Here is a 23,941-nt window from a genome sequence, read left to right as displayed (position 1 = left end):
TCATTTTAGCCAATTTGGGACAACTAACGCGCGATGTATTTCGCGCTATTAACGCTTAAAAGGAGATTTAATCCGTCTTAGAAATCATTTCAAATTGGTTGAAGTAAGCTTGTTTGCCATAATTGATTTGTTACTAGGAGCGAAATTTATCACTTTGTACTTTAAATGGCGTGTGGGGGATTATTTTTTACAAACGATCTCAAATCAAAAAATAAATTCATTTTATTTTATTACATTTAGTTTTTTCATAATATTAATGCTCCATAGACCTTAAAAGGCAGTCGGAACACCAAGTTATAACAAGTGTTTATTTGCATTGCTACGGCTAATTTGCTACGGCTAATTTGTATACTCGAAGCATGTTTATCTCGTTTCGGTTGAGCAGTGAACTGATTTCTGGTTATTTCTTTCCAGAAAATGTTTAGTTCTAAACTAAGAAAGAAATAGATCTTTTCTGAACAGAAAAAACAAAAAATGGCTAATTAATCTATATAACATTTCTATCTAGAAAAACAGCTTTCGCTGGGTACGGAATCTCATAAAAAGAAAAAAGCTAGCTTGAGATTCAAACTGAATAATTAAATTAATTCAATCCGGTTGCAAAACCCAAGATTCATTCACACTTACTGGTCCGCTGCGATATTCCTTCAGGAGCCAATTGAAACCGTACTGATTTTGTTGATTAGCACGTCCACTGGTTATTTGTATGACCTGAAATGGCCATACTTGGCTCCTGTGGATTGGAATTCTGCTTAGAAGCATGGCATCTTCAAAGAGCCATACACGAAAATTCGAGGAGTAGTAAATGCCACAACTCAACTGATATGCATACCAATAAGGTTCCCCATCATCCACTTCAACTCTACCTATCTCTCTAAAACAAAGTAAATCTTGCTCGCTATCTTGTGGTTACGGTGCAAAAAAATAGAAAAAAAAGGACAGCTCAACAAAACTTCAAAAAACAAAAAACGTCGAAATGAAACAACGCTAGAAAATTAATAAGGTTAGTCGATTGCTCTGCAAGTAGCACAGAATGTTCCGACATAAAAAACTACAAAAAGTTTTTTTCAAAGTAAAGTCCTTTTTTGTGCATGGTATGATGAGAGAAAGATCAATAACAAAGAAAAGAAGCTTAAAAAATTAAACATAGTTGACATCAGTGTTCTTCAAAAATGTATACGAATAACAAAAATGAACCATTCTAAAAAAACCATAAGTTTTTTAAATTGTATTAGAAAATTGTAATTGCCACAAAAACGCTAAATGATGCTTCCAAGTTTTTTTGGAAATTATTTATCATTTGATCCGTTCCAAAGATTATTTTAGGTGCCTGAACTTGCGTGGAATGTTTTTAAAAAACCTAAAACAGACAAAAAAGAAAACAAAATTTGGAATGGGGCCACATAAAATTTCAATTTTTAAATAACGATTTTGCTTCGCGGGAGCAGAACACAACAAAAATCACCAAGCTTTATCGTATAATACTCATTACGTTACCAACTTTTAAAAAAACTCCTTCCCAAGCAGGAGCTAAGCAATCATTCAAAAAATGTTTTTACTGGAGCAAAATTAGGTTTTAAAGTTCTAGATAAAAGCTTAATGCCCTAATTAAAGGATGCTTGCTCGCTCGAATTTAGTACAAAAAACCAAAAAGTTGTCGCTCAAATTAGGATTGAAAGATGTTCTAACCTGATGATTGATTGTATAGCCTGGTTTTAAGGAATAAAACTAACTCAATAGAGCATCTAAAACGCATCCAAAGACAAAGAGTTCCTTTTCTCGCCACTTTCATGTACTGAATAACAAAAAACAAGAAAAAGAGCAGTTGATGACTGACTAGACATAAAGAAATAGTTTAGCATTGCAAAGAGTTATGAATTGTCCAAGATCTGGGAATTTTGTTAGAAATCTTTTATTGCCAAACAAACGCTAAGCGAATCTTGAGACTAAATAACTAGTTTCATAAATGTACGTTTTGCTCGAAATTGGACTAAAAGTAATAAAACTTCAGCTCGATTTTTCTTTTTTTGTTCAAATCTTAACTAAGAAGGCTGCCTTCAATGTGACGTATCATTCGACCCGTTTCAATGATTATTTGAGGTACCTGAACTTGCGTGGTTTTATAAAAAAACTAAAACACATCTGAAAACAAAATTTCTCCCCAGTTTGAGTGATCGGAAGAAAAATAGCTCAATAACACAAAGCTTTTTCCTATGTATTCAGCTTTACTCAAGCGTATTCAGCTCCAATTATCCTCAAGAAAACGAACCGAAAAACAACAAATTTTTCAAAAATCCAAAAAACATCCGAAATTAGATTTATATAATTAAAAAAATAACCAACTGACAGTTGAAAAACCAAAAAAATGCGAGAGTTCTCGTTGGAGTTTTAGCGAGAAAAATCAAGGTCGTAACTAATGAATTTTCTGATGATGAAAAAACACGGAGTGAGAAAAGTCCCAAATAGAAAAACCGAAACAAGTTTCACTAGTTTTTGAGGCGCTGTTCTAATTTTCTTTTACCAATGCTTTCATCTTGCGCATTTTATGACATTGATTTCTGCTTTTAAAAACCTAAACTTGTGTCAGTTCGTTATTCTCTGTTGATTTGTGATTTCCAATAATTACGGTTGAGTTACATATGAAATGAAAAATTTTCAATCAGCCTGCTACCCGAAACGAATCTACCTCAGAAACGAAACGAGGCAGAAATAGTAAGGAAACAGAAAACAAAACTAATTTGTTTTTTAAAAAAAAAACAATTTCTGAAATTTAACACTATATACTTCTGTAAAACTCTTTGACTTTCACAAGCAATTTAAGGTTGGTGCTTTTTTTGATAAAATAACACATTTTGAGAAAACTGAAGCAATGGATAAATTTTTTATTTGGCTCAGGATTTGAAGATTGAAATTCTTTTTCGAAATTTAACGTCGATCACGTTTTTTGTGAGCATTACGTTTTTGCTGTTTGTGGAGTTTGGAAATGAAGTGAACTTAAAATGAAATCAAAAGTCAACCGCTAAAAATTGAAATTTTTGTCGATTTTCTTTCATGTACACCAAAAAATAGGATTCAATAACCAAAAAAATGAATTTTCATGGCCTCATTTTGTTTTCAAACAATCCACTTATTCAATCCTTTTTTAAGGTAGCAACACTAAGGAACAGTCGATGACTGACTAGATTTAAAGAGGTGATTTGGTACCGCACAGAATCCTCGTCCAATGGGTTTGGGAAAGGGGAGAAGAACCCAGATGGCAAGAACTGCAACAGTTTGGCTTCTGTTGGTTTCTGACTAGGGGAGAGTGGAAGAACAGCACATGCATCATTCACACCATAAATAGGAAGGTATTTGCAGGGCTCCAAATGCTTAACGTTTTGCTCTTTCAGAAACGGCATCCAAGTACACACCTTTGAAACACAAAAATTGGATTTTTTAACGGTTTTTCCCTTTTGCAAAGAAGCGTTGCCACGGTTCAAGTTGGCATTCGTTTTCAAGTTCAATTGGTCTTTTATAAGGTGAGTATTCGTTGTTTAAAAGATTTTCTTGTTGCTAACAAAACTTAGTTTTCCAATATGCTTATTCTGTGGATTGATCGCCAGAGTTCTTCGAATGCACATAAGGCGAAGAAGACTTGGTGTGAAATGTCTAAAGAAAAACCATGAATATGCCGCCATTTTCCAACAGGAATCAGAAAAATGAAGTTACCGTGTAAGGTCCAATTTGCGGCGAGTAGTCGTGTTGCAGGGGGTTGAAGGGCTGCAAAAGTGCAAAATCTCCCTCTGGTGTAATCCTCAAAAGGTTACCACGCTCAATTTCAGGATCAGGTCCTTGTCGAATGTCAAACTTCTCTCTGATTTTGTTCAAAATTTCCGTTTGCGCTTTAGGCACAGCTCGAAGCTGAGTCTTCACTTGTTTTTTTCGTTTTATTCTACTACCCAGAGGGCTCGGAGCTGAAAAATTATAAAACAAGTATGGATAAAGGCACTGAAATACAAAAAAAAACAAGCATGAAGTTATAGTTGATTTTTGTCTCGAACAGCATAATTTGATAGTGAATCTCGAGTGCATAATCTCAAGTGAAATTTTATTGATTAAAACACGAAAATGAATTCAACCATGAAAAGTAATGGCTCGGTGAAGTCTCACTTGTACTAACGTTCATTTGTACCAAATGAAACATTGGTCCCATTTGTACCAAAATTATTCTCAACTCGTTTTCTGATTGGTCGAATTGTGAGCCAACGAATTATTACATTAATTTTCTACTGTTTAAACAGAAGAAAACTAAGCAGCAGAATAGTGAACGCCGCAGTCGCGCCAACGCGTTGCGAGCTTGTCAACAGTGAGTAGGATCTATACGAAATTTAGAGCCGGTTATCGCCCCAAAACTTAAAATTGTCGGCTTAGTAGTCTTGGCCAGTTGAATATTTTTGTTACTAACGCGATTGATTTTTTATTTTGGTACAAGTGGGACTGATTTATCATTTTAGTACTCGTGAGTATCCACCGATGGCTCTTTATTACCACTTCAAGATACTTACAAAAGTTATAAAACATTGGGTATAACCATTTTATTAAACTTGGCGTAAGTGACGATGGAAGGTGTCCAGTAATCCAAAATTACACAGTGAGAAGAGATTATAAAAGACAACAAGACTGCTCGTATCAGGGCGAAGCCCTGAATGTTCCAACTGCCTTTTAAGGTTTATGGAGCAGTAATAACATTTAAAAACTCAAGGAAATAAAACAAAATCGAAAAAAAAAAATTCTAAAATTTGAAATTTTTTATGAAAATCATCCCCCCACACGCCATACAAAGAACAAAAGGATAGATTTCGCTCCTTGTAACAAGCCAATTATGGCACATAAGCTTCTTTTAACCAATTTGGAACGATTTCTAAGACGGATTAACTCTCCGCTTACGCGTCAATAGCGCGAAATATATCGCCCGTTAATTGTCCCAAATTGGCCAAAATGGCAATCTCTAAACCCCCGTAACTTTACGAAAAATGATCACAGGTGAAATGTCTTTTCAAATTTGAGCTCAGGACAACAATACCTTTCGAATGATGTTAAAAAATTTCCGTCAAAAACGCCTAGTTAAAAAGTCGAAATTTGTCTGAAGAAAAAAAAACCCACCCCGAGCACAAATATTCCGTTACTTTCGTATCGAAAGTCGGAACAACTAGACTGTTCGTATCAGATTGAAAACCTGACGGTTCTGGCTGCTTTCTAAATTCACTGGAACAGTTTTTCCTTTAAAATAATTGATTCAATTTCAAAAAAAAATGAACTTAAAAAATATCAATTTTTTATTGCCATTTTTATTGAAAATCATCCTCATTTGCGATTAAGTGCAAAATGGTTTAATTAGCTTAAAGTAATGTATTAATTAAACTTTTTAACAATCCCTAATTTATTTGGAACGAGTTTAAGACGAAATGCATATCCGCTTACGCGCTAACCCAAAACCAAAAATAGCAAAACAAAAAACCAGAGGCGTTAAGCCGGAATTAAAAATTGAACTCAAGACAACAGTACTTTTCATATGATATGCAAAAAGTTCGCCAAAAATTGCTAGTTAATGAAGAAGAAAACACCCCTAGCCGAAACATTCCTTAACTTTCTTCGAAAGCCAGAGCAAAAACCATTTCTTTCGTTTTTCAACAAATGCAGCCACAATTTAAACTATTGGATCAAAACACCTGTTGGATTTTAAAAAAATCCAATAGACATCTTTGCATGAAATCTGTGCTTTTCCTGAAAAATACTGACATGTACTGTTCCATGTTTTGACAATTTTTTGAAAACCTTTCAATTGGTTGTTGTTAGGTTTAGTCGAAAAAAAAAGTTATAACTCTCACTCAGTGAGTATAACGGTAAAGAAAACTTATTCCAATTTTTGAAGAAAGTGACGAAATACTTGTGCTCGCTCGGTTATCTCTAGATAAAATTTGATTTCAAAATAATTCTTGCCTTGAGCTAAAATTTAATACGACTTTTCAGCTTAGATCCATTTTTCTGAAATCCCGGGTTGACCAATGCTTATCATACAATCCTGTTCATTGCAAAATTTTTTTCATACGATTCAGTACAATTCCATACGTACAGAAAATTGTACGAAATCTCTACAATAAACATTTTCCCATAAATGGAAATTGTATGATAGTTGTTTTCTTCATAAACCAAAAAGATGTTTTTTGTTTCTGAATTTATTCTCTGAACACTCTTGGGTTGTGTTTGCAACCGAATACAAGTGACAAGGACCTTGGTTACTCCAAGCACTAGAAAACGGACGGCCTTACTTTTACAATGCATAAAAAACAACCTGAATTGTCTTCCAGCTGTCTTTCACATGATGATAGGAAAAATTAACAAACTTTTAATTTTTGGCAAACTTTTTCAATGATGCTTATTTTAAATTTTCATAAACACGCCATGCAATTTTGCATACATAAACACGCCATACAAAAAAAATAAAAACTTTCACCGCTTTTGAAAATATTAAGTGAAAAGAAAAAAAAACCAATATTAACCCAGGACTACGTTATGCACACAAAAAATTAATTTTTGCACGCAAAAAAAATTTTTGGAAAATGTTTGTTTGCGTAGAAAATTCAATTTGCAGTTGAAAAAAATTTTTTAAGATAATTTCAGAATGCCAGTTGTGAGGTAAATTGTAAGCCGCAGAAATGGTTTGATTTTTTTCTAATATTTTTTGAAAATGTATGAAAATTGTATGACAAGCATTTTCTCCATACACTTGATGTATATATTTGTATGATAAAGATTTTTTTTGCTGTATAGAATTGAATGACAAGCATTTTTGGTGTATGGAGGTCAACCCGGGGTTATTGGAGAGTAAAGATTGCCTATGTGGGCATCTTGGGACATTTAACGCGCGATATATTTCGTGCGGTATTTACGCGTAAGCGGACACTTAATCCGTATTAGAAATCGTTCAAAAGAATTGTTGAATCCTATTTGGTATATTTAATGCTTTGCTCTATGCGAATTAATCACTATGTACTTAAAATATTTTACGGGGGATGGTTTTCAGTAAAAAAGTCTCAAAAAAATCAAATTTGTTTTTTTTTTCAAAGCGAACTCTGTGGAGCTTAAGAGGCAGTCGGAATATTCAGGGCGTCGCTCTGATATAAACAGTCTTGTGTACATTTTCCAATTTAAAGTTTTCCAAAAACAGAAATTTTTAGAAATTTTCAGTACAAAGTGATGCATTCAATGTCTGTCAATTAGCGTGTCAATAAGACCAAATAGCATGGCTAAATTCTATTTTTATGATTTTTGAGCAGAAATACATCGCCGCTGTTGCATAACTACCACAAAATTTATAGCCCACATTTTTTACCAGATCTGCCAAATTGACGAGTAGTTAGTTAGGAAGCCAAACTTGGTTGGATGATAGCACAAAGCAGCTTCAAACTGTCAACGGGGCAATATAAGATACAATAAAGTGCGCAAGTCATTTGACAATTATAGTCATTCGAAGCTTCATCAGAGCTCAAGTCTCCGTCCTAAACACGTCTAGCAAGATTTCCAAATCTTCTCTTTCAACCACATTTAGTCTCAAAACTCCCTTTTTATTTTATTTAGTAAACAGTTACTGTGTTATTTTAGGAAAATACAGGAGTGTAGGGTACAAAAATGAAGAAATGAAGGGTATGGGAGCTCAATCACGACAAATATACCTACAATATGATACCATCTGATCACTCAAGCTAAAACATTAAGTCACTTTCTCCGAGTTTTGAAACAAAAAAATCGAAATACAGTCCTATTGCAACCAGAGATGTAATTTAGTATTAGTAATTTATGCTTGCCATTGCAAATTAGTGGAAACTTGTATTGACGAAATATTAATTTGAACTCGGGTAATACCGACCGAAATTTTGGTTTTAAAAAAGTAGTGACAGAAAAATAGTGTTTTTTAATGCGGCGAAAAAGTTCCACTGCGAGCAGCATCTTTTACTAGTGAACCTGTCTTTCGCCAAGGTTGCTGCATATCAAAAATTTTGAGAACGCCTATCGAATGTTTTGGGGAAAATTGAACAACGTTTTTGGCCTTTTTTAACATTTTTTCAGCGGTGCAACTTTTTTATTGGCAAAAGGAGGCTTTCATTGATTTGACGGTTTTTGTAACCTAAAAAACCTCCATCTCCTCACAATTCTTCCATTTCTCCATATAATCTTTATCAATCAATGTCTCTTTTTTTAAATGAAACCTCAGATCTAATCTCAGCAACTCCAACCCTTAATCCCAGTTATGCTTTGATATTTTGGTTAAACTGGTCAAAAAGCACGACACGAGACTTATCTGGAATTAAAAACTTTGAAGAACCTCTTCAAACAAATGTCCAACTATAAAACCGCAAAAAATATTCTCTCGCAACGTCTTGGAACATTGTTGAAATAACTCAATACTGCCGTAATTTTGTTCAAATATAAAAATTGTGAGCTAGGGTGTAACGAATCAACTAAAAAGTCTCTTTTGTTTATCATCTTTTGATAAAATTAAATAGTTGAGACGAATCTTAAATATCATACAATGCAGCGTGATAATTAAACAAATAATAGCTGGCCAAGTTGTTGCCCTAAAACAATACCGAAAGAGATCGTTTTGGTAAAAGTAGCTGTCGGTAGTTTGGAGCTAAGTAGCGACTGTAAGTGTCTGTCGCGACTATCTGGAAAAACACAACATCAGGTGCGATAGTCTGGAAAAATGGAATTGCGAGAGATTAGAGATGGAACCAAATGACTTCAAGCAGGGTATGATCTGGTTGCTACCTGAATATATCTAAAAGGTTCCAATGTTTCGACCATCATCAGGCCAATTAGTGAAAAACGTTGGCACGCGGTCGCATGATAGCCGTTAGCTCAGTTTCAGAAAGTAAGTTTGAAAATTGGGTCAATTGGCAATATTGAGTTAGGACTGATGGTCTAACTCATAGAGTAATTTCAGATAAATTACACCGTCTGCTCGTCACGCTATCTTATTTTCGGCCGGATAGATTCGTGCAACTTCTTATTCTAATACCGATCTTACTCTTACTCTTAAATCTCTTAGTCTCAATAGATCTAGAGTATACTGGTTTGTTACGATTTGGTCTCATGGAAAAGGCAACTAAGCTGTAAGTCAAAATCAAAATTCTCTGGTGCTGAAACTACAAGTAGTTTCAGCACTGACAAATAGGTGGGTTGTTAGTTAGATGGAGTATGATAGGTTAGTCTTCATTATTTTATAGGGATAAAAATCTAATTTATAACCAATAATGATATACAGTTTGGATCAGGTTCCACCCATCCGGGGTTTACAGAGTTTTTGAATCTTTTAGCTTCTATCTGTAATGAAGGATGGATGATGATCGTTGGTATTTGTCAAATGTCAATTCTTGTTCCGTTCTTGGAGAAGATAGCTCTAGAAAGCTAGAATCGTCGACATGACGTTGTCAGTTGTCGTTCGACAATGACTATGACCGCCAGCGAAATCAATCTGATTTCAAGATGGTTTGCTATGATTGTCTGGTCTTGATCGGTTGTGGAGAACTATGTTTCGATCTGGATTGGAAATGGGGTGAAGCTCGAGTTTGCAGGGAATGCCCTGTATCTCGGATCTGTACGTATACTTGAACATCGAGGTGGTCATTGGTCTGTTTCAACGAAGTCCTTTTCTTCGAGGTCAAGTCGTACTCTAAATCCTTTGAGTTGTGGTTGTGAGCGGCATATCGGTTGTGTTCAGCCATTCTGTATGTTGTGCGTAATGAGGTCGTCTTAGCTGTTTGATGCTCGTCTTCGTGATTGTGTAAGAGCTATATTACTTCAATATTTATTTTACAAATATAATTGTTTAGTTAGTCTTTCTTTTAGTTATGATTTTTTATTAGTTTTTATCGCAAAAGCTTTTATTTTTAGATTAGTTATTTTAAAAGAGTTACTCCAACTTGAGTACCTCTTATCAAAAATGAGGAGTGTGGTCACAAATCGTGTGTTATAGCACGGTGGGTTAGGCCGGCTATTAAGCATGCTCAGGACTTCGTCCTCTTCTGGTGGGTTAGGCCAGGAGTGAGGGTATGATTTCATGCTGGTTTTTTATGGGGTCGTGTTTTGTGTTAACCGTTTGTGTCGTGTTTGTTTCTGGTTTTTTTCCATTTGTTGTTTTAGTTGTGTCTTTTCTCAAAAGTCAAATTGTTTGGTTTGGGTTTGTCTTTCAATTTTTTGGTGTTTTATGGTTTCTTTTTTAGACTTATCAATAGTCTTCAAAAGAATAAATTATCGGTTCATTAAGCTGGTTTAATCCAGTTTGGATAGTGTGGGTTTTCTTTTCTTAGTCAAACTGTTAGTTTATGTTTCCTGGTGTTTAGTAAGCTGCGTTGGTTAGTTGGGATTATTATATAATTCCTTTCCAACCGGGTTAAAGAAAGTTTGAAACGTGTTAATATTAGTTTGAGTTGTTATCAGTGAAAACTAACACTTGAAATCATTATTTTAAACAATTTGTCGTAGGCGAGCTGTGCGAGTGTGGATAGAATTTGTGTGCAATTGATTCTTGAAAAAATTAGTACTGCTAACCGTTGTATATATTTACTGCTGAAAAGTTTAATTATACTGCTTTGTGGGGATTGAAATTGTTATTTTATTTTCAGTTTATTTAGATTTACTACATTGGGGAAAAAATTATATAGCTAATTTTACTGCTGTGGAGGAGAAAATTACTGCGTCATTTATTGCTGTTATGTAAGAAAAGTTTAAAGCTTAGAAAAAGGTTTGTTATTTGAAAAGTTTCTAATCTATAAAAGCAGTTGCTATTTTATTTCTGTTTTCTTTTTTCTTGGTTGTAGATGATGGGGATCTTAACACTAATGAAGAAACGTTTATTAAGAAATGGTTAGCTTGTTTTGAATTTGTTAGTTATAAATTAATTAATTCATATTTACCTATGCATCGGTGAAGAAACCATGAGGGAAGATGTCGTGAATTGAATCTGAAGTGGTTAGTAATTTTGCTAAAATGCGAATGATGTTTTTAGTTTCGAGCAGTGGCCAAAGCAGTTGAAGTGCTTTTATGGTGTTTAGTTCTTCGGTGCTTACAGAAAATTCGTGACTGGTGTGTTGAATGTAGTTAAAAAGCTTGTGATTGTATTTAGTATTGTGGATGAATTTTAATATCGGGATTTCTATAGGTTGGATATATTCATGCGGGACGATGAGGGGACGGGATTCTTCTTCGTTAAAGGTCTTGGTGAGTGGACAAAGTATATACATTTGGTTCATTGGGTCATAATTTGTGAGTATGCCTTGGAAGTTAGTGTCTTTGATACAGAATGTGAAATTTAAGAAAAATGGTGAAGTGTACTTTGAACTAATAATCTGAAAACAATGGTGGGGTTGTCGTGAAGGTGTGTGCAAATTAAAATGGTTTTGAATAAACCTATAGTATGTGTAAAAGTGCTTTTGTTTAGTTCGCAACATGATGTCGTGTGAACAGTGCAGATCTCGTTCTTTTGGAGTGAAGAAGTGAAAGGTTAGTGAAAACTTTTGAAATTTATCGTGAAATGATTCATAAGCTTGGATGTCGATTAGTGCTTCGGAAATAACGTGGTCGTGTTTTTTATCTAGTGAGCTTAGTGTAAAGATGTAAGGTGTTTTGATGAATAATTTTTCTGTTAATTGAGGTTTAGCGAATTTATCGTCGTCTAAAAATTAGTCGTGGTTAGGTCGGATGATGTTGTGATCATAATATTCAATAGAAAAATCATTTGCTCGGGGTGCAGTGAAAGTTTTTAGTAGCTTTTTATATCCTACGTGAGTGAATTGACTAGGTGTTTTTTTAGTTTTTTTATTTAGCACTCTTTGACAGAAATTTTCAAAATAATTCTTGCCTTGAGCTAAAATTTAATACGATTTTTCAGCTTAGATCCTTTTTTCTAAAATCGCGGGTTGACCAAAAATGCTTATCATACAATCCTCATCATTGAAAATTTTTTTCATACGATTCAGTACAAATCCATACGTACAGAAAATTGTATGAAATCTCTACAATAAACATTTTCCCATAGATGGAAATTGTATGATAGGTGTTTTCTTTATACACCAAAAAGATGTTTTTTGTTTCTGAATTTCTTTTCTGAACACTTTTGGGTTGTGTTTGCAACCGAACACAAGTGACAAGGACCATGGTTACTCCAAGCACTAGAAAATGGACGGCCTTACATTTACAATGCATAAAAAACTACCTGAATTGTCTTCCAGCTGTCTTTCACATGATGATAGGAAAAACTAACAAACATTCAATTTTTGGCAAAATTTTTTAATGATGCTTATTTTAAATTTTCATAAACATGCCATGCAATTACGCATACATAAACACGCCATACAAAAAAAATAAAACTTTCACCGCTCTTTCAAAAAAATTCAGTGAAAAGAAAAAAAAGCCAATATTATCGTACCCAGGACTACGTTATGCACACAAAAAATTAATTTTTGCATGCAAAAAAATTTTTGGAAAATGTTTGTTTGCGTATAAATTTCAATTTGCAGTTGAAAAAAAAGATTTTGGGATAATTTCAGAATGCCAGTTGTAATGTAAATTGTAAGGTAAAAATTTTGTTCAAAGAAAATTTAAATCAGTTTTTTTTTGCCGCGAGTCTGTTCAGCTGTTCTCAAAAAGCCGCAGAAATGGTTTGATTTTTTTCTTTTATTTTTCGAAAAAGTATGAAAATTGTATGACAAGCATTTTTTCCATCCACTTGATGTATATATTTGTATGATAAAGATTTTTTTGCTGTCTGGAATTGAATGACAAGCACTTTCGGTGTATGGAGGTCAACCCGGGGTTATTGGAGAGTGAAGATTGCCTATGTGGGCATCTTAGGACATTTAACGCGCGATATATTTCGTGCTGTATTTACGCGTAAGCGGGCACTTAATCCGTATTAGAAAACGTTCAAAAAAATTGTTGAATCCCATTTGGTATATTTAATTTTTTGCTCTATGCGAATTAATCACTACGTACTTAAAATTTATTACGGGGGATGGTTTTCAATAAAAAAGTCTCAAAACAATCAAATTTGTTTTTTTTTAAAGCAATCTCTATGGAGCTTGAGAGGCAGTCGGAAAATTCAGGGCGTCGCGCTGATATAAACAGTCTTGTGTACATTTACCATTTTAAAGTTTTCCAAAAACAGAAATTTTTGAAAGTTTTCAGTACAAAGTGATGCATTCAATGCCTGTCAGTTAGCGTGTCGATAAGACCAAATAGCATGGCTAAATTCTATGTTTTATTATTTTTGAGCAGAAATACATCGCCGCTGTTGCATAACTACCACAAAATTTATAGGCAACATTTTGTCCCAGAGTTGCCAAACTGACGAGTAGCTAGTAAGGAAGCCAAACATGGTTGGATGATAGCACAAAGCAGCTTCAAAATGTCAACAGGGCAATATAAGATAGAATCAAGTGCGCAAGTCATTTGACAATTATGGTCATTCGAAGTTTCATCAGAGCTCAAGTTTCCGGCCTGAACGTCTAGCAAGATTTCCAAATCTCCTCTTTCAACCACATTTAGTCTCAAAACTCCCTTTTTAATTTATCAAAAATGAGAAGTGTGGTCACAAAGCGTATGTTATAGCACGGTGGGTTCGGCCGGCTATTAAGCATGCTCAGGACTTCGTCCTCTTCTGATGGGTTAGGCCAGGAGTGAGGGTATGTTTCCATGCTGGTTTTTTATGGGGTCGTGTTTTGTGTTAACCGTTTATGTCGTGTTTGTTTCTGGTTTTTTCCTTTTGTTGTTTTATTTGTGTCTTTTCTCAAAAGTCAAATTGTTTGGATTGGGTTTGTCTTTCAATTTTTTGGTGTTTAATGGTTTCTTTTTTAGACTTATCGATAGTCTTCAAAAGAGTAAATTATCGGTTCATTAAGCTGGTTTAATCCAGTTTGGATAGTGTGGGTTTTCTTTTCTTAGTCATGCTGTTAGTTTATCTTTCATGGTGTTTAGTAAGCTGCGTTGGTTAGTTGGGATTATTATATAATTTCTTTCCAACCGGGTTAAAGAAAGTTTAAAACGTGTTATTATTAGTTTGAGTTGTTATCAGTGAAAACTAAAACTTGAAATCAGTATTTTAAACAATACGTCGTGGACGAGCTGTGCGAGTGTGGATAGAATTTGTGTGCGATTGATTCTTGGAAAAATTAGTACTGCTAACATTTGTATACATTTACTGCTGAAAATTTTATTTTTACTGCATTGTGGGGATTGAAATTGTTAATTTAATTTCAGTTTATTTAGATTTACTACATTGGGGAAAAATTGTATAGCTAAATTTACTGCTGTGGAGGAGAAAATTACTGCGTCATCTATTGCTGTTATGTAAGAAAAGTTTAAAGTTTAGAAAAAGGTTTGTTATTTAAAAAATTTATAATCTATAAAAGAGTTTGCTATTTTTATTTCTATTTTCTCTTTTCTTGATTGTAGATGATGGTGATCTTAACACTAATGAAGAAACGTTTAATAATAAATGGTTAGCTTGTTTTGAATTTGTTAGTTATAAATTAAATAATTCATTTTTACCTATGCATCGGGGAAGAAACCATGAGGGAAGATGTCGTGAATTGAATCTGAAGTGGTTAGTAATTTTGCTAAAATGCGAATGATGTTTTTAGTTTCGAGCAGTGGCCAAAGCAGTTGAAGTGCTTTTATGGTGTTTAGTTCTTCGGTGCTTACAGAAAACTTGTCACTGGTGTGTTGAATGTAGTTAAAAAGCTTGTGATTGTATTTAGTTTTGTGGATGAATTTTAATATCGGGATTTCTATAGGTTGGATATATTCATGCGGGACGATGAGGGGCTGGGATTCTTCTTCGTTAAAGGTCTTGGTGAGTGGACAAAGTATATACATTTGGGTCATTGGGTCATAATTTCTGAGTATGCCTTGGAAGTTAGTGTCTTTGATACAGAATGTGAAATTTAAGAAAAATGGTGAAGTGTACTTTGAACTAATAATCTGAAAACGATGGTGGGGTTGTCTTGAAGGTGTGTGCAAATTAAAATGGTTTTGAATAAACCTATAGTATGTGTAAAAGTGCATTTGTTTAGTTCGCAACATGATGTCGTGTGAACAGTGCAGATCTCGTTCTTTTGGAGTGAGGAAGTGAAAGATTAGTGAAAACTTTTGAAATTTATCGTGAAATGAGATTGCAAGCTTGGAATCTTGGATGTCGAGATTGAAAGCTTGGATGTCAATTAGTGCTTCGGAAATAACGTGGTCGTGTTTTTTATCTAGTGAGCTTAGTGTAAAGATGTAAGGTGTTTTGATGAAAAAACTTTCTGTTAACTTAGGGCTAGCGAACTTATCGTCGTCTAAAAATTGGTCGTGGTTAGGTCGGATGAGATCATAACATTCAATAGAGAAAAATCATTTGCTCGGTGTGCATTGAAAGTTTTTAGTAGCTTTTTATAACCTACGTGAGTAAATTTTCTAGGTGTTTTTTTAGTTTTTTTAGTTAGCACTCTTTGACAGAAATTTTCAAAATAATTTTTGCCTTGAGCCAAAATTTATTACGATTTTTCAGCTTAGATCCATTTTTCTAAAATCCCGGGTTGACCAAAAATGCTTATCATACAATCCTCATCCTTGGGAAATTTTTTTCATACGATTCAGTACAAATTCATACGTACAGAAAATTGTATGAAATCTCTACAATAAACATTTTCCCATATATGGAAATTGTATGATAGGTGTTTTCTTCATACACCAAAAAGATGATTTTTGTTTCTGAATTTATTTTCTGAACACTTTTGGTTTGTGTTTGCAACCGAACACAAGTGACAAGGACCTTGGTTACTCCAAGCACTAGAAAATGGACGGCCTTACATTTACAATGCATAAAAACAACCTGAATTGTCTTCCAGCTGTCTTTCACATTATGATAAGAAAAATTAAGAAACTTTTAATTTTTGCAAAATTTTTCAATGATGCTTATTTTAAATTTTCATAGACATGCCATGCAATTACGCATACATAAACACGCCATACAAAAGAAATTAAAATTTTTCACCGCTTTTACAAAAAATTAAGTCAAAAGAAAAAAAAAGCCAATATTATCGTACCCAGGACTACGTTATGCACACAAAAAATTAATTTTTGCATGCAAAAAAATTTTTGGAAAATGTTTGTTTGCGTACAAAATTCAATTTGCAGTTGAAAAAAAAATTTTGGGATAATTTCAGAATGCCAGTTGTAATGTAAATTGTAAGGTAAAACTTTTGTTCAAAAAAAAATTTAAATTAGTTTTTTTTTGCCGCGAGTCTGTTCAGTTGTTCTCAAAAAGCCGCAGAAATGGTTTGATTTTTTTTTCTTTTGTTTTTCGAAAATGTATGAAAATTGTATGACAAGCATTTTCTCCATACACTTGATGTATATATATTTGTATGATAAAGATTTTTTTGCTGTATGGAATTGAATGACAAGCATTTTCGGTGTATGGAGGTCAACCCGGGTTATTGGAGAGTAAAGATTGCCTATGTGGGCACTTTAGGACATTTAACGCGCGATATATTTCGTGCGGTATTTACGCGTAAGCGGGCACTTAATCCGTATTAGAAATCGTTCAAAAAAATTGTTGAATCCTATTTGGTATATTTAATGCTTTGCTCTATGCGAATTAATCACTACGTACTTAAAATTTATTACGGGGGATGGTTTTCAGTAAAAAAGTCTCAAAAAAATCAAATTTGTTTTTTTTTTCAAAGCGATCTCTATGGAGCTTGAGAGGCAGTCGGAACATTCAGGGCGTCGCCCTGATATAAACAGTCTTGTGTACATTTGCCATTTTAAAGTTTTCCAAAAACAGAAATTTTTAGAAATTTTCAGTACAAAGTGATGCATTCAATGTCTGTCAATTAGCGTGTCAATAAGACCAAATAGCATGGCTAAATTCTATGTTTTATGATTTTTGAGCAGAAATACATCGCCGCTGTTGCATAACTACCACAAAATTTATAGCCCACATTTTGTCCCTGAGTTGCCAAACTGACGAGGAGTTAGTTAGGAAGCCAAACATGGTTGGATGATAGCACAAAGCAGCTTCAAACTGTCAACGGGGCAATATAAGATAGAATAAAATGCGCAAGTCATTTGACAATTATGGTCATTCGAAGCTTCATCAGAGCTCAAGTTTCCGGCCTAAACGTCTAGCAAGATTTCCAAATCTCCTCTTTCAACTACATATAGTCTCAAAACTCCCTTTTTAATTTATTTAGTAAACGGTGACTGTGTTATTTTAGGAAAATACAGGAATGTAGGGTACAAAAATGAAGGAATGAAGGGTATGGGAGCTCAGTTTGAGTCAAAGTTTTGAATTTTTCATGGAATCTTATCATAATCACGACAAATATACCTACAATATGATACCATATGATCACTCAAGCTAAAACATAAATTCACTTTCTCCGAGTTTGGAAACAAAAATAATCAAAATACAGTCCTATTGCAACCAGAGATGTAATTTAGTAGTAGTAATTTATGCTTGCCATTGCAAATTAGTGGAAACTTGTATTGACGAAATATTAATTTGAACTCGGGTAATACCGACAGAAACTCTGGTTCCAGAAAAGTAGTGACAGAAAAGTACTGTTTTTTAACGCGCGAAAAAGTTCCACTGCGAGCAGCATCTTTTACTAGTGAGCCTATCTTTAGCCAAGGTTGCTGCATATCAAAAATATTGAAAACGCCTATCGAATGTTTTGGCGAAAACTGAACAACGTTTTTGGCCTTTTTTCACATTTTTTCAGCGGTGCAACTTTTTTATTAGCAAAAGGAGGCTTTCATTGATTTGACGGTTTTTGTAACCTAAAAACCCTCCATCTCCCCAAAATTCTCGATATAATTTTTTAGCAATCAATATCTCTTTTTTAAATGAAACCTCAGATCAAATCTCAGCAACTCCAACCCTTAATCCCAGTTGGGCTTTTATATTTCGGTTAAACTGGTCAAAAAGCACCACACGAGACTTATCTGGAATTAAAAACTTTGAAGAACCTCTTCAAACAAATGTCCAGCTATAAAACCGCAAAAAATATTCTCTCGCAATGTCTTGGAACAATGTTGAAATTACTCATTACTGTCGTAATTTTGTTCAAATATAAAAATTGTGAGCTAGGGTGTAACGAATCAACTAAAAAGTCTCTTTTGTTTATCAATTTTTGATGAAATTAAATAGTTGAGACGACTCTTAAACATCATACAACGCAGCGTGATGATTAAACAAATAATAGCAGGCCAAGTTGTTGCCCTAAATCAATACCGAAAGAGATTGTTTTGGAAAAAGTAGCTGTCGGTAGTTTGGAGCTAAGTAGCGACTGTAAGTGTCTGTCGCGACTATCTGGAAAAACACAACATCAGGCGCGATAGTCTGAAAAAATGGAATTGCGAGAGATTAGAGATGGTACCAAATGACTTCCAGCAGGGTATGATCTGGTTGCTACCTCAATATATCTAAAAGGTTCCAATATTTCGACCATCATCAGGCCAGTTAGTGAAAAACGTTGGCACGCGGTCGCATGATAGCCGTTAGCGCAGTTTCAGGAAGTAAGTTTAAAAATTGGGTCAATTGGACAATATTGTCAAAACTTATGAATACCCGAGGTAAAAGTACTTATCATACAATTTCACTGACCAAAACAAATTGTATGAAAATAACCAAATAAACATTTTTCCAATAAGTTTTTTAACAAGCATTTTCTGTCACACTCTGGAATTAAATAACAAATTTTTGCCATAATTTTTTCACGAAAATTGTGTGAAAAAAAGCAAACGCAAACTTTAAACTATGAAATTGCATGATAAACATTTTTTCCATTATCAATGAATTATTTTATAGGCATTTTTTTGGAAATTTAAATACAAGAAATGTTTGTTTCAAAGTTAAGTTTTTTGTAATCTAAAAACACAATAACAAAAGATTTCTGTCATAAGAAAACCCAAAGTGAGAGTGTCCTTTACTACGCAGATAAACTGCGTTTGGTGGAATTAGCCAAGCAAGTTATTGTTATCATTTTCACTCAGAGTTATATATTTAAAACGAAACGTTTTCTATTGGGCTAATATTTCACTTTGAAAATTTTGGTGGTTGAGGAAGAGCCCTGTTTTTTTTTTCAAAATTAGGTTTCTCTCAGCACATGAAAAGTAGAAATACCACTTGTGTTCTCAAAAAGAACACACTCGCTTGTGATTTTTGGTGATGAACTCAGAAAAGACTATGTTAGAGACACAAAATATCAAACTTTGTTAGCAAATTTATTTTTTTTTCGTAAAATGTGATTAAGCAAAGAAACAAGTTGCAATCAAAAAAGATAATTAAATTTTTTTTTTCAATTGGAAAATGCATATCATACAGTTTTCTTATTGAAATTGTATTGTGAACTTTTTTTTCTTCAAAAATTTTTTTTTGATGCTAAAGATACTCTCATCTAACCGAAACTGCCTTTAATTTGTATTCTTTCAGTTTGAAATCACTTTAAAACAATTATGATTGAAAAATCTTGTTGCACAAGTAGATAAGATTTGATTGGATTGAATCGATTTTTGTTCGCAAAATGATTTCTAGATAAATCGTTTCTAAACATACGTTGATTTTTTAGTTCGACACTGATTCGATTCTAGCTCCAGCCTAATGCGACACTAGTTCGACCCTGATTCGACACTAGTTCGACCCTGATTCGACTCTAGTTCGACCCTGGTTCGACTCCAGTTTGACCCCGATTCGACTCTAGTTCTCCTCTTGTTCGACTTTAGTTTGACCCCGATTCGACTCTAGTTCTCCCCTGGTTCGACCCTAGTTTGACCCCTACTCGACCCTAGTTCGACCCTGGTTCGACCCTAGTTTGACCCTGACTCGACTCTAGTTCGACCCTAGTTCGGCTATCAGACTGAAATTCAGTATGCTGCTTTGGCTATCTGACCGAAGTCAGGTTTGTATTTTTGGTCTGGAAAAATTCTCTGTTCGACCGACTTCGGTCTGATCATATTTCGACCATTTCATCCCGGGTGTACATTTTTCTGTAGGTAACCGATTTTCATCCGCTTTTTGTCACTGCAGTTACTCAAGTTACTTTTGTAAAAATCGATTCAGTGTTTGTAAATGAATATCTGTGTCTTGAAAAAAAAAGTTATTAGAATTATTATGCGTAAACGTTTAGCGAATACTTACTTGTTCTTTTTCCGTCTCTAGTGTTTCTCCTAACTATTTCGGGATCTGGGTTTACGGGCTGGAGAAGAGGCCAAATCTTGCGTACGAGTTGCTGTTCAGTAGAGGAGGCAGCGGTTGTTCTTTCAGGTGGTAGACATTGTTCCGTATTGGAGGAACCTGCCTCCATCATATTTTCTTCTTCAATCGCCGTACTTTCATCTTTATTCGCTGAACTTTCTTCTTCATTGGCTGTAGTTTCTTCTTCAATCGCAGTACTTTCTTCATCATTCGCTGTAGCTTCTTCTTCAATCGCAGTACTTTCTTCTTCATTCACTGTAGTTTCTTCTTCAATCGCAGTACTTTCGTCTTCATTCGCTGTAGTTTCTTCTTCAATCGCAGTACTTTCTTCTTCATTCGCTGTAGTTTCTTCTTCAATCGCAGTACTTTCTTCTTCAAAAGCAGTACTTTCTTCTTCATTCGCTGTAGTTTCTTCATCATTTGGGGTCACTTCTTCAATATTCGGCGAGATTTCTAAACTACTCAACGTGATTCCATCAGTATTCAGCATGATTTCCTCAGTATTAGGAGTAATTTCCTCTGAATCTATTGTCATTTCGTCAACGCTCTCTGTAATTTGTTCTGTCTGCCGTGCGTTTTTCATTCTATATTTCCTGCTCCTTCTTTTCTTCTTGCTAGTCGACCCTTCTTGGTATCCAGCTGGATCCAATTCAGTGCAATCATCTGGACCTCGATGTAACCCATACGTTGAATTCAACACTGATTGTGCTATCATTTGTGATTCATTAAGACAAGATTGCCCAGGTGTGCCTGAAAATGAAGATGGTGTCTCATTAACTGGAGATGCCCCGTATCCTGTATCTGGTGTTTCCATTGGCGATTGCATTTCTGAATATTTTCTAGAAGAAGATTTTCTGTACGCCGAAACTGGAGTCTGCTGATATTGTTGGCTGCCTTGCTTCGAAGGAGATGACCCTGTACTCAACCTATGTAAAATACTCAACCTTGTGAAATCAATTTGTCGGAAATGATAGAGCTATAATTTTTTGTGGTAGTGGAAGGGGAGGGGAGAGACGATAAAAAGAGCCGATCACGGTGGTCATAATGTGCATGCCTCCCTTTCGAGTATGCGGGGCTCAGAGGTATTCCCAAGTGCTCAAGCTTTTTATCAGCCACAGAGTCCGATTGTCCTATAAATTTTTTGTTGACTAGAACTTGTTCCTAGAAGTGGGTAGAGAATATTGAGTACTGGAGTCGACAGATTGTGAACTTTGGTCGTATTTTTTTGTGAACTCGTAGACTTTTTGGTGGTAACTAAAACGTAACTATCGTTGGTGAGGGGAGCGGTGTAATGCGATAACTCGCAACAAAAGACAACTCGCAACAAAAGACAACTCGCAACAAAAGACAAATCGCAACAAAAGACAATTCGCATTAAACGACAACTCGCAATATACTCACCGCCGCAGTCGCGCCAACGTGTTGCGAGCTTGTCAACAGAGGGTCGGAACTCTGGAGCCGGTTATCGCAACCTTAAGATAATTGCGACCTTAAACCGAAATCGCTAATTTAGAATTAATTTTCAAGTTTTGCGAAGTTGTCTTTTGTTGCGAGTTGTCGCGGTACCAGGGGAGCGGTAGTGAAATGGTTACGTCTCCGTTTCTCAATCGAAAGGTCTGATGTCCGAGGCCCGCCATGGTCATTGCTTGAGAGCGAGGCAACATTAGCCAGAAAAATAACCAAAAAAAGTATTTCTTATGCAGGAGCAGAACAGCGGCTTCCCGTGATGAGCTGCGCAGCTCGTATGTTATAGTCCTTTCCTTGGTAGGATAAATAGTCTTAAGAACTAAAACGTTTTAGTGGTAACTGATCAAACCTGTAAGGTTCTCCCATTTGGCATTCTAGAGTAGGGATGGCGTTCTGTGTTTCCGGTTGAAACATATAATTAAAGTTTTGTATAGCCTGTGACTGCTGCTGAAAGCTTTGATCCACTCTGCAGTCAGAACGATCAGAAGTGTCCATAGGACCTAAAGAAGAGTTCGTGGGAGGAGCTTTTGATGAAATGATTGGAGAAAACGGAGGTCTACTAAAATGAATTGGGTTGGACGAGGGCCCAGCTGAGCTTTGTGAGAGCTGATTAGCAGTGAGTGTTGATGGCCACATGCTATGTACATTTTGAGCTCCCAGCGTTAATTTTGACTCCTGTGAGCGTTAAAAAAAGTTATCTTTCTCTTCCAGATTTGTAGAAAAAAAAACATTTTTGGTGCTTTAAAAAGTCTCTTTTCTTCTGAGGTCCGTAAAAATCAAATGAAAAACAAAGAACATTCTCCGAGGAGTCAAAAACGTAAACCATTTTTGGAAGTTTAGAAAAACTTTGAAGAGCAATATTAAAAACGAGCAGCTAAATTGAGTATCTAGAAGCAATTTGCGAAAAAAAAGTTGAATATTGGTCAACATTTTCAGGGAAAGCCCAAAAATGGCACTTACAGCGCAATGTCTCAAATAATTTTCTCTGGTGCGGAAGTTTTTTAACCAAAACAGACTATTCACTTCTTTTGCAGAGAGCTCAAAATTCCTCTGATGCTCTTTATTATCGAATGTGGAATTGTTGTAAATAGAGAGAGTATCGAATTCTCTCTCAGGACTCGAAAGCTCCTCTCGACCGCCGGCGGAATGAGACCAGTGAGTATCATCCCAATGCGACCTAGCTTTCCCTAGTTTAGCATTTCGCGGCGCCTTTCTTTTGGAAACCCCGGCAGCCCTATTGCGGACTCGTTGCAAATGTCGGTGGTAATCTCTGTTCTCGGACTGCAAGATCCATTTATGAAGCTGTCTCTTTTTAACATGGTCGATTTCATATTCTTCTTCGTAGACATCTGTTCTACTCAGCGGAAAACTAGGTGAATTCATATTCCTCTTTGGCATTCCCCCTCTTTTCTTTATCTTCCATTCGAAAAATGACTCATCCAAGAGTCGCAGCAATTCCTTGCGAGTAGTCGGTCGGTAACTTGGAGGTGGCTGGTATGGCCGGCCCTTAAGTACCACAAATTCGTCATGATCATTTAAAACAACCTGATCTGTACCAATATTTTCTTCAAGCATGCGTTGATACCTTTCATCTTTCTCGTTCGCCTCTGTATGGCTTTCAATGGCCTGTTTCCAATTCGGACCCAATACTTGTGCCATTATCAATTCATCTATGTTTTCGGGAATATTATGAAAATCAGGACCATAATCAATTTTTTCTTTTAGGTTTGGGTCTAGTTCTATTTCTTCCTCTTGTTGGTTGTGTAGAGAATGTGGATGTTGAGAAGGGAGCTCATCTCTTCCTAAAAAAAACAGGCTATTTATCAGATCAAGCCCATAAAAGCCAGAAAACTAAAGCTACCAAAAGTATATATCAAACGCCGGTTTTGTCAAACATTTCTTGTTGTGCAATTTCGTCAAACATTTCCTGTTATGCGTTTTCTATAAAGGCTTATATGTGATAATAGCAGGAATCAGCGGTCTCAGTAGTATAGGATCATTGAAAAACCAGTAAAGTATATTTAAAAGATAACAAGTCTGCTCGTATCAGGGCGAAGCCCTGAATGTTCCGACTGCTTTTTAAGTTTTATGGAGCAGTAATAACATGAAAAAATTAAATGTAATTTAAAAAAATGAATTTTTTTTTTCTAAAACTTGATTTTTTTTTTTAAAAAATCATCCCCCCACACGTCA

At 35.1% G+C, this 23,941-nt stretch overlaps 1 protein-coding gene across 1 annotated transcript in view; it reads right to left on the bottom strand.

Moving 5' to 3' along the window:
- The window catches only part of LOC134852032 (uncharacterized), an 84,746-nt gene extending 61,339 nt beyond the window's left edge, over positions 1 to 23,407 (bottom strand). The window contains exons 1-4 of the mRNA XM_063868310.1: positions 22,755 to 23,407; positions 20,225 to 21,207; positions 3,709 to 3,953; positions 3,205 to 3,410 (exon numbers count right to left, since the gene is read on the bottom strand). Of these exons, the coding sequence (XP_063724380.1) occupies positions 3,205 to 3,410; positions 3,709 to 3,953; positions 20,225 to 21,207; positions 22,755 to 23,407 (2,087 nt within the window). The remainder of the gene's footprint in view (positions 1 to 3,204; positions 3,411 to 3,708; positions 3,954 to 20,224; positions 21,208 to 22,754) is intronic.
- Between the last annotated feature and the right edge of the window lie 534 nt (positions 23,408 to 23,941).

Source organism: Symsagittifera roscoffensis, chromosome 7 (assembly GCF_963678635.1).
Source record: "Symsagittifera roscoffensis chromosome 7, txSymRosc1.1, whole genome shotgun sequence".
Classification (NCBI taxonomy): Eukaryota; Metazoa; Xenacoelomorpha; order Acoela; family Convolutidae; genus Symsagittifera; species Symsagittifera roscoffensis.
This window is presented reverse-complemented; position numbering and strand designations above follow the sequence as displayed.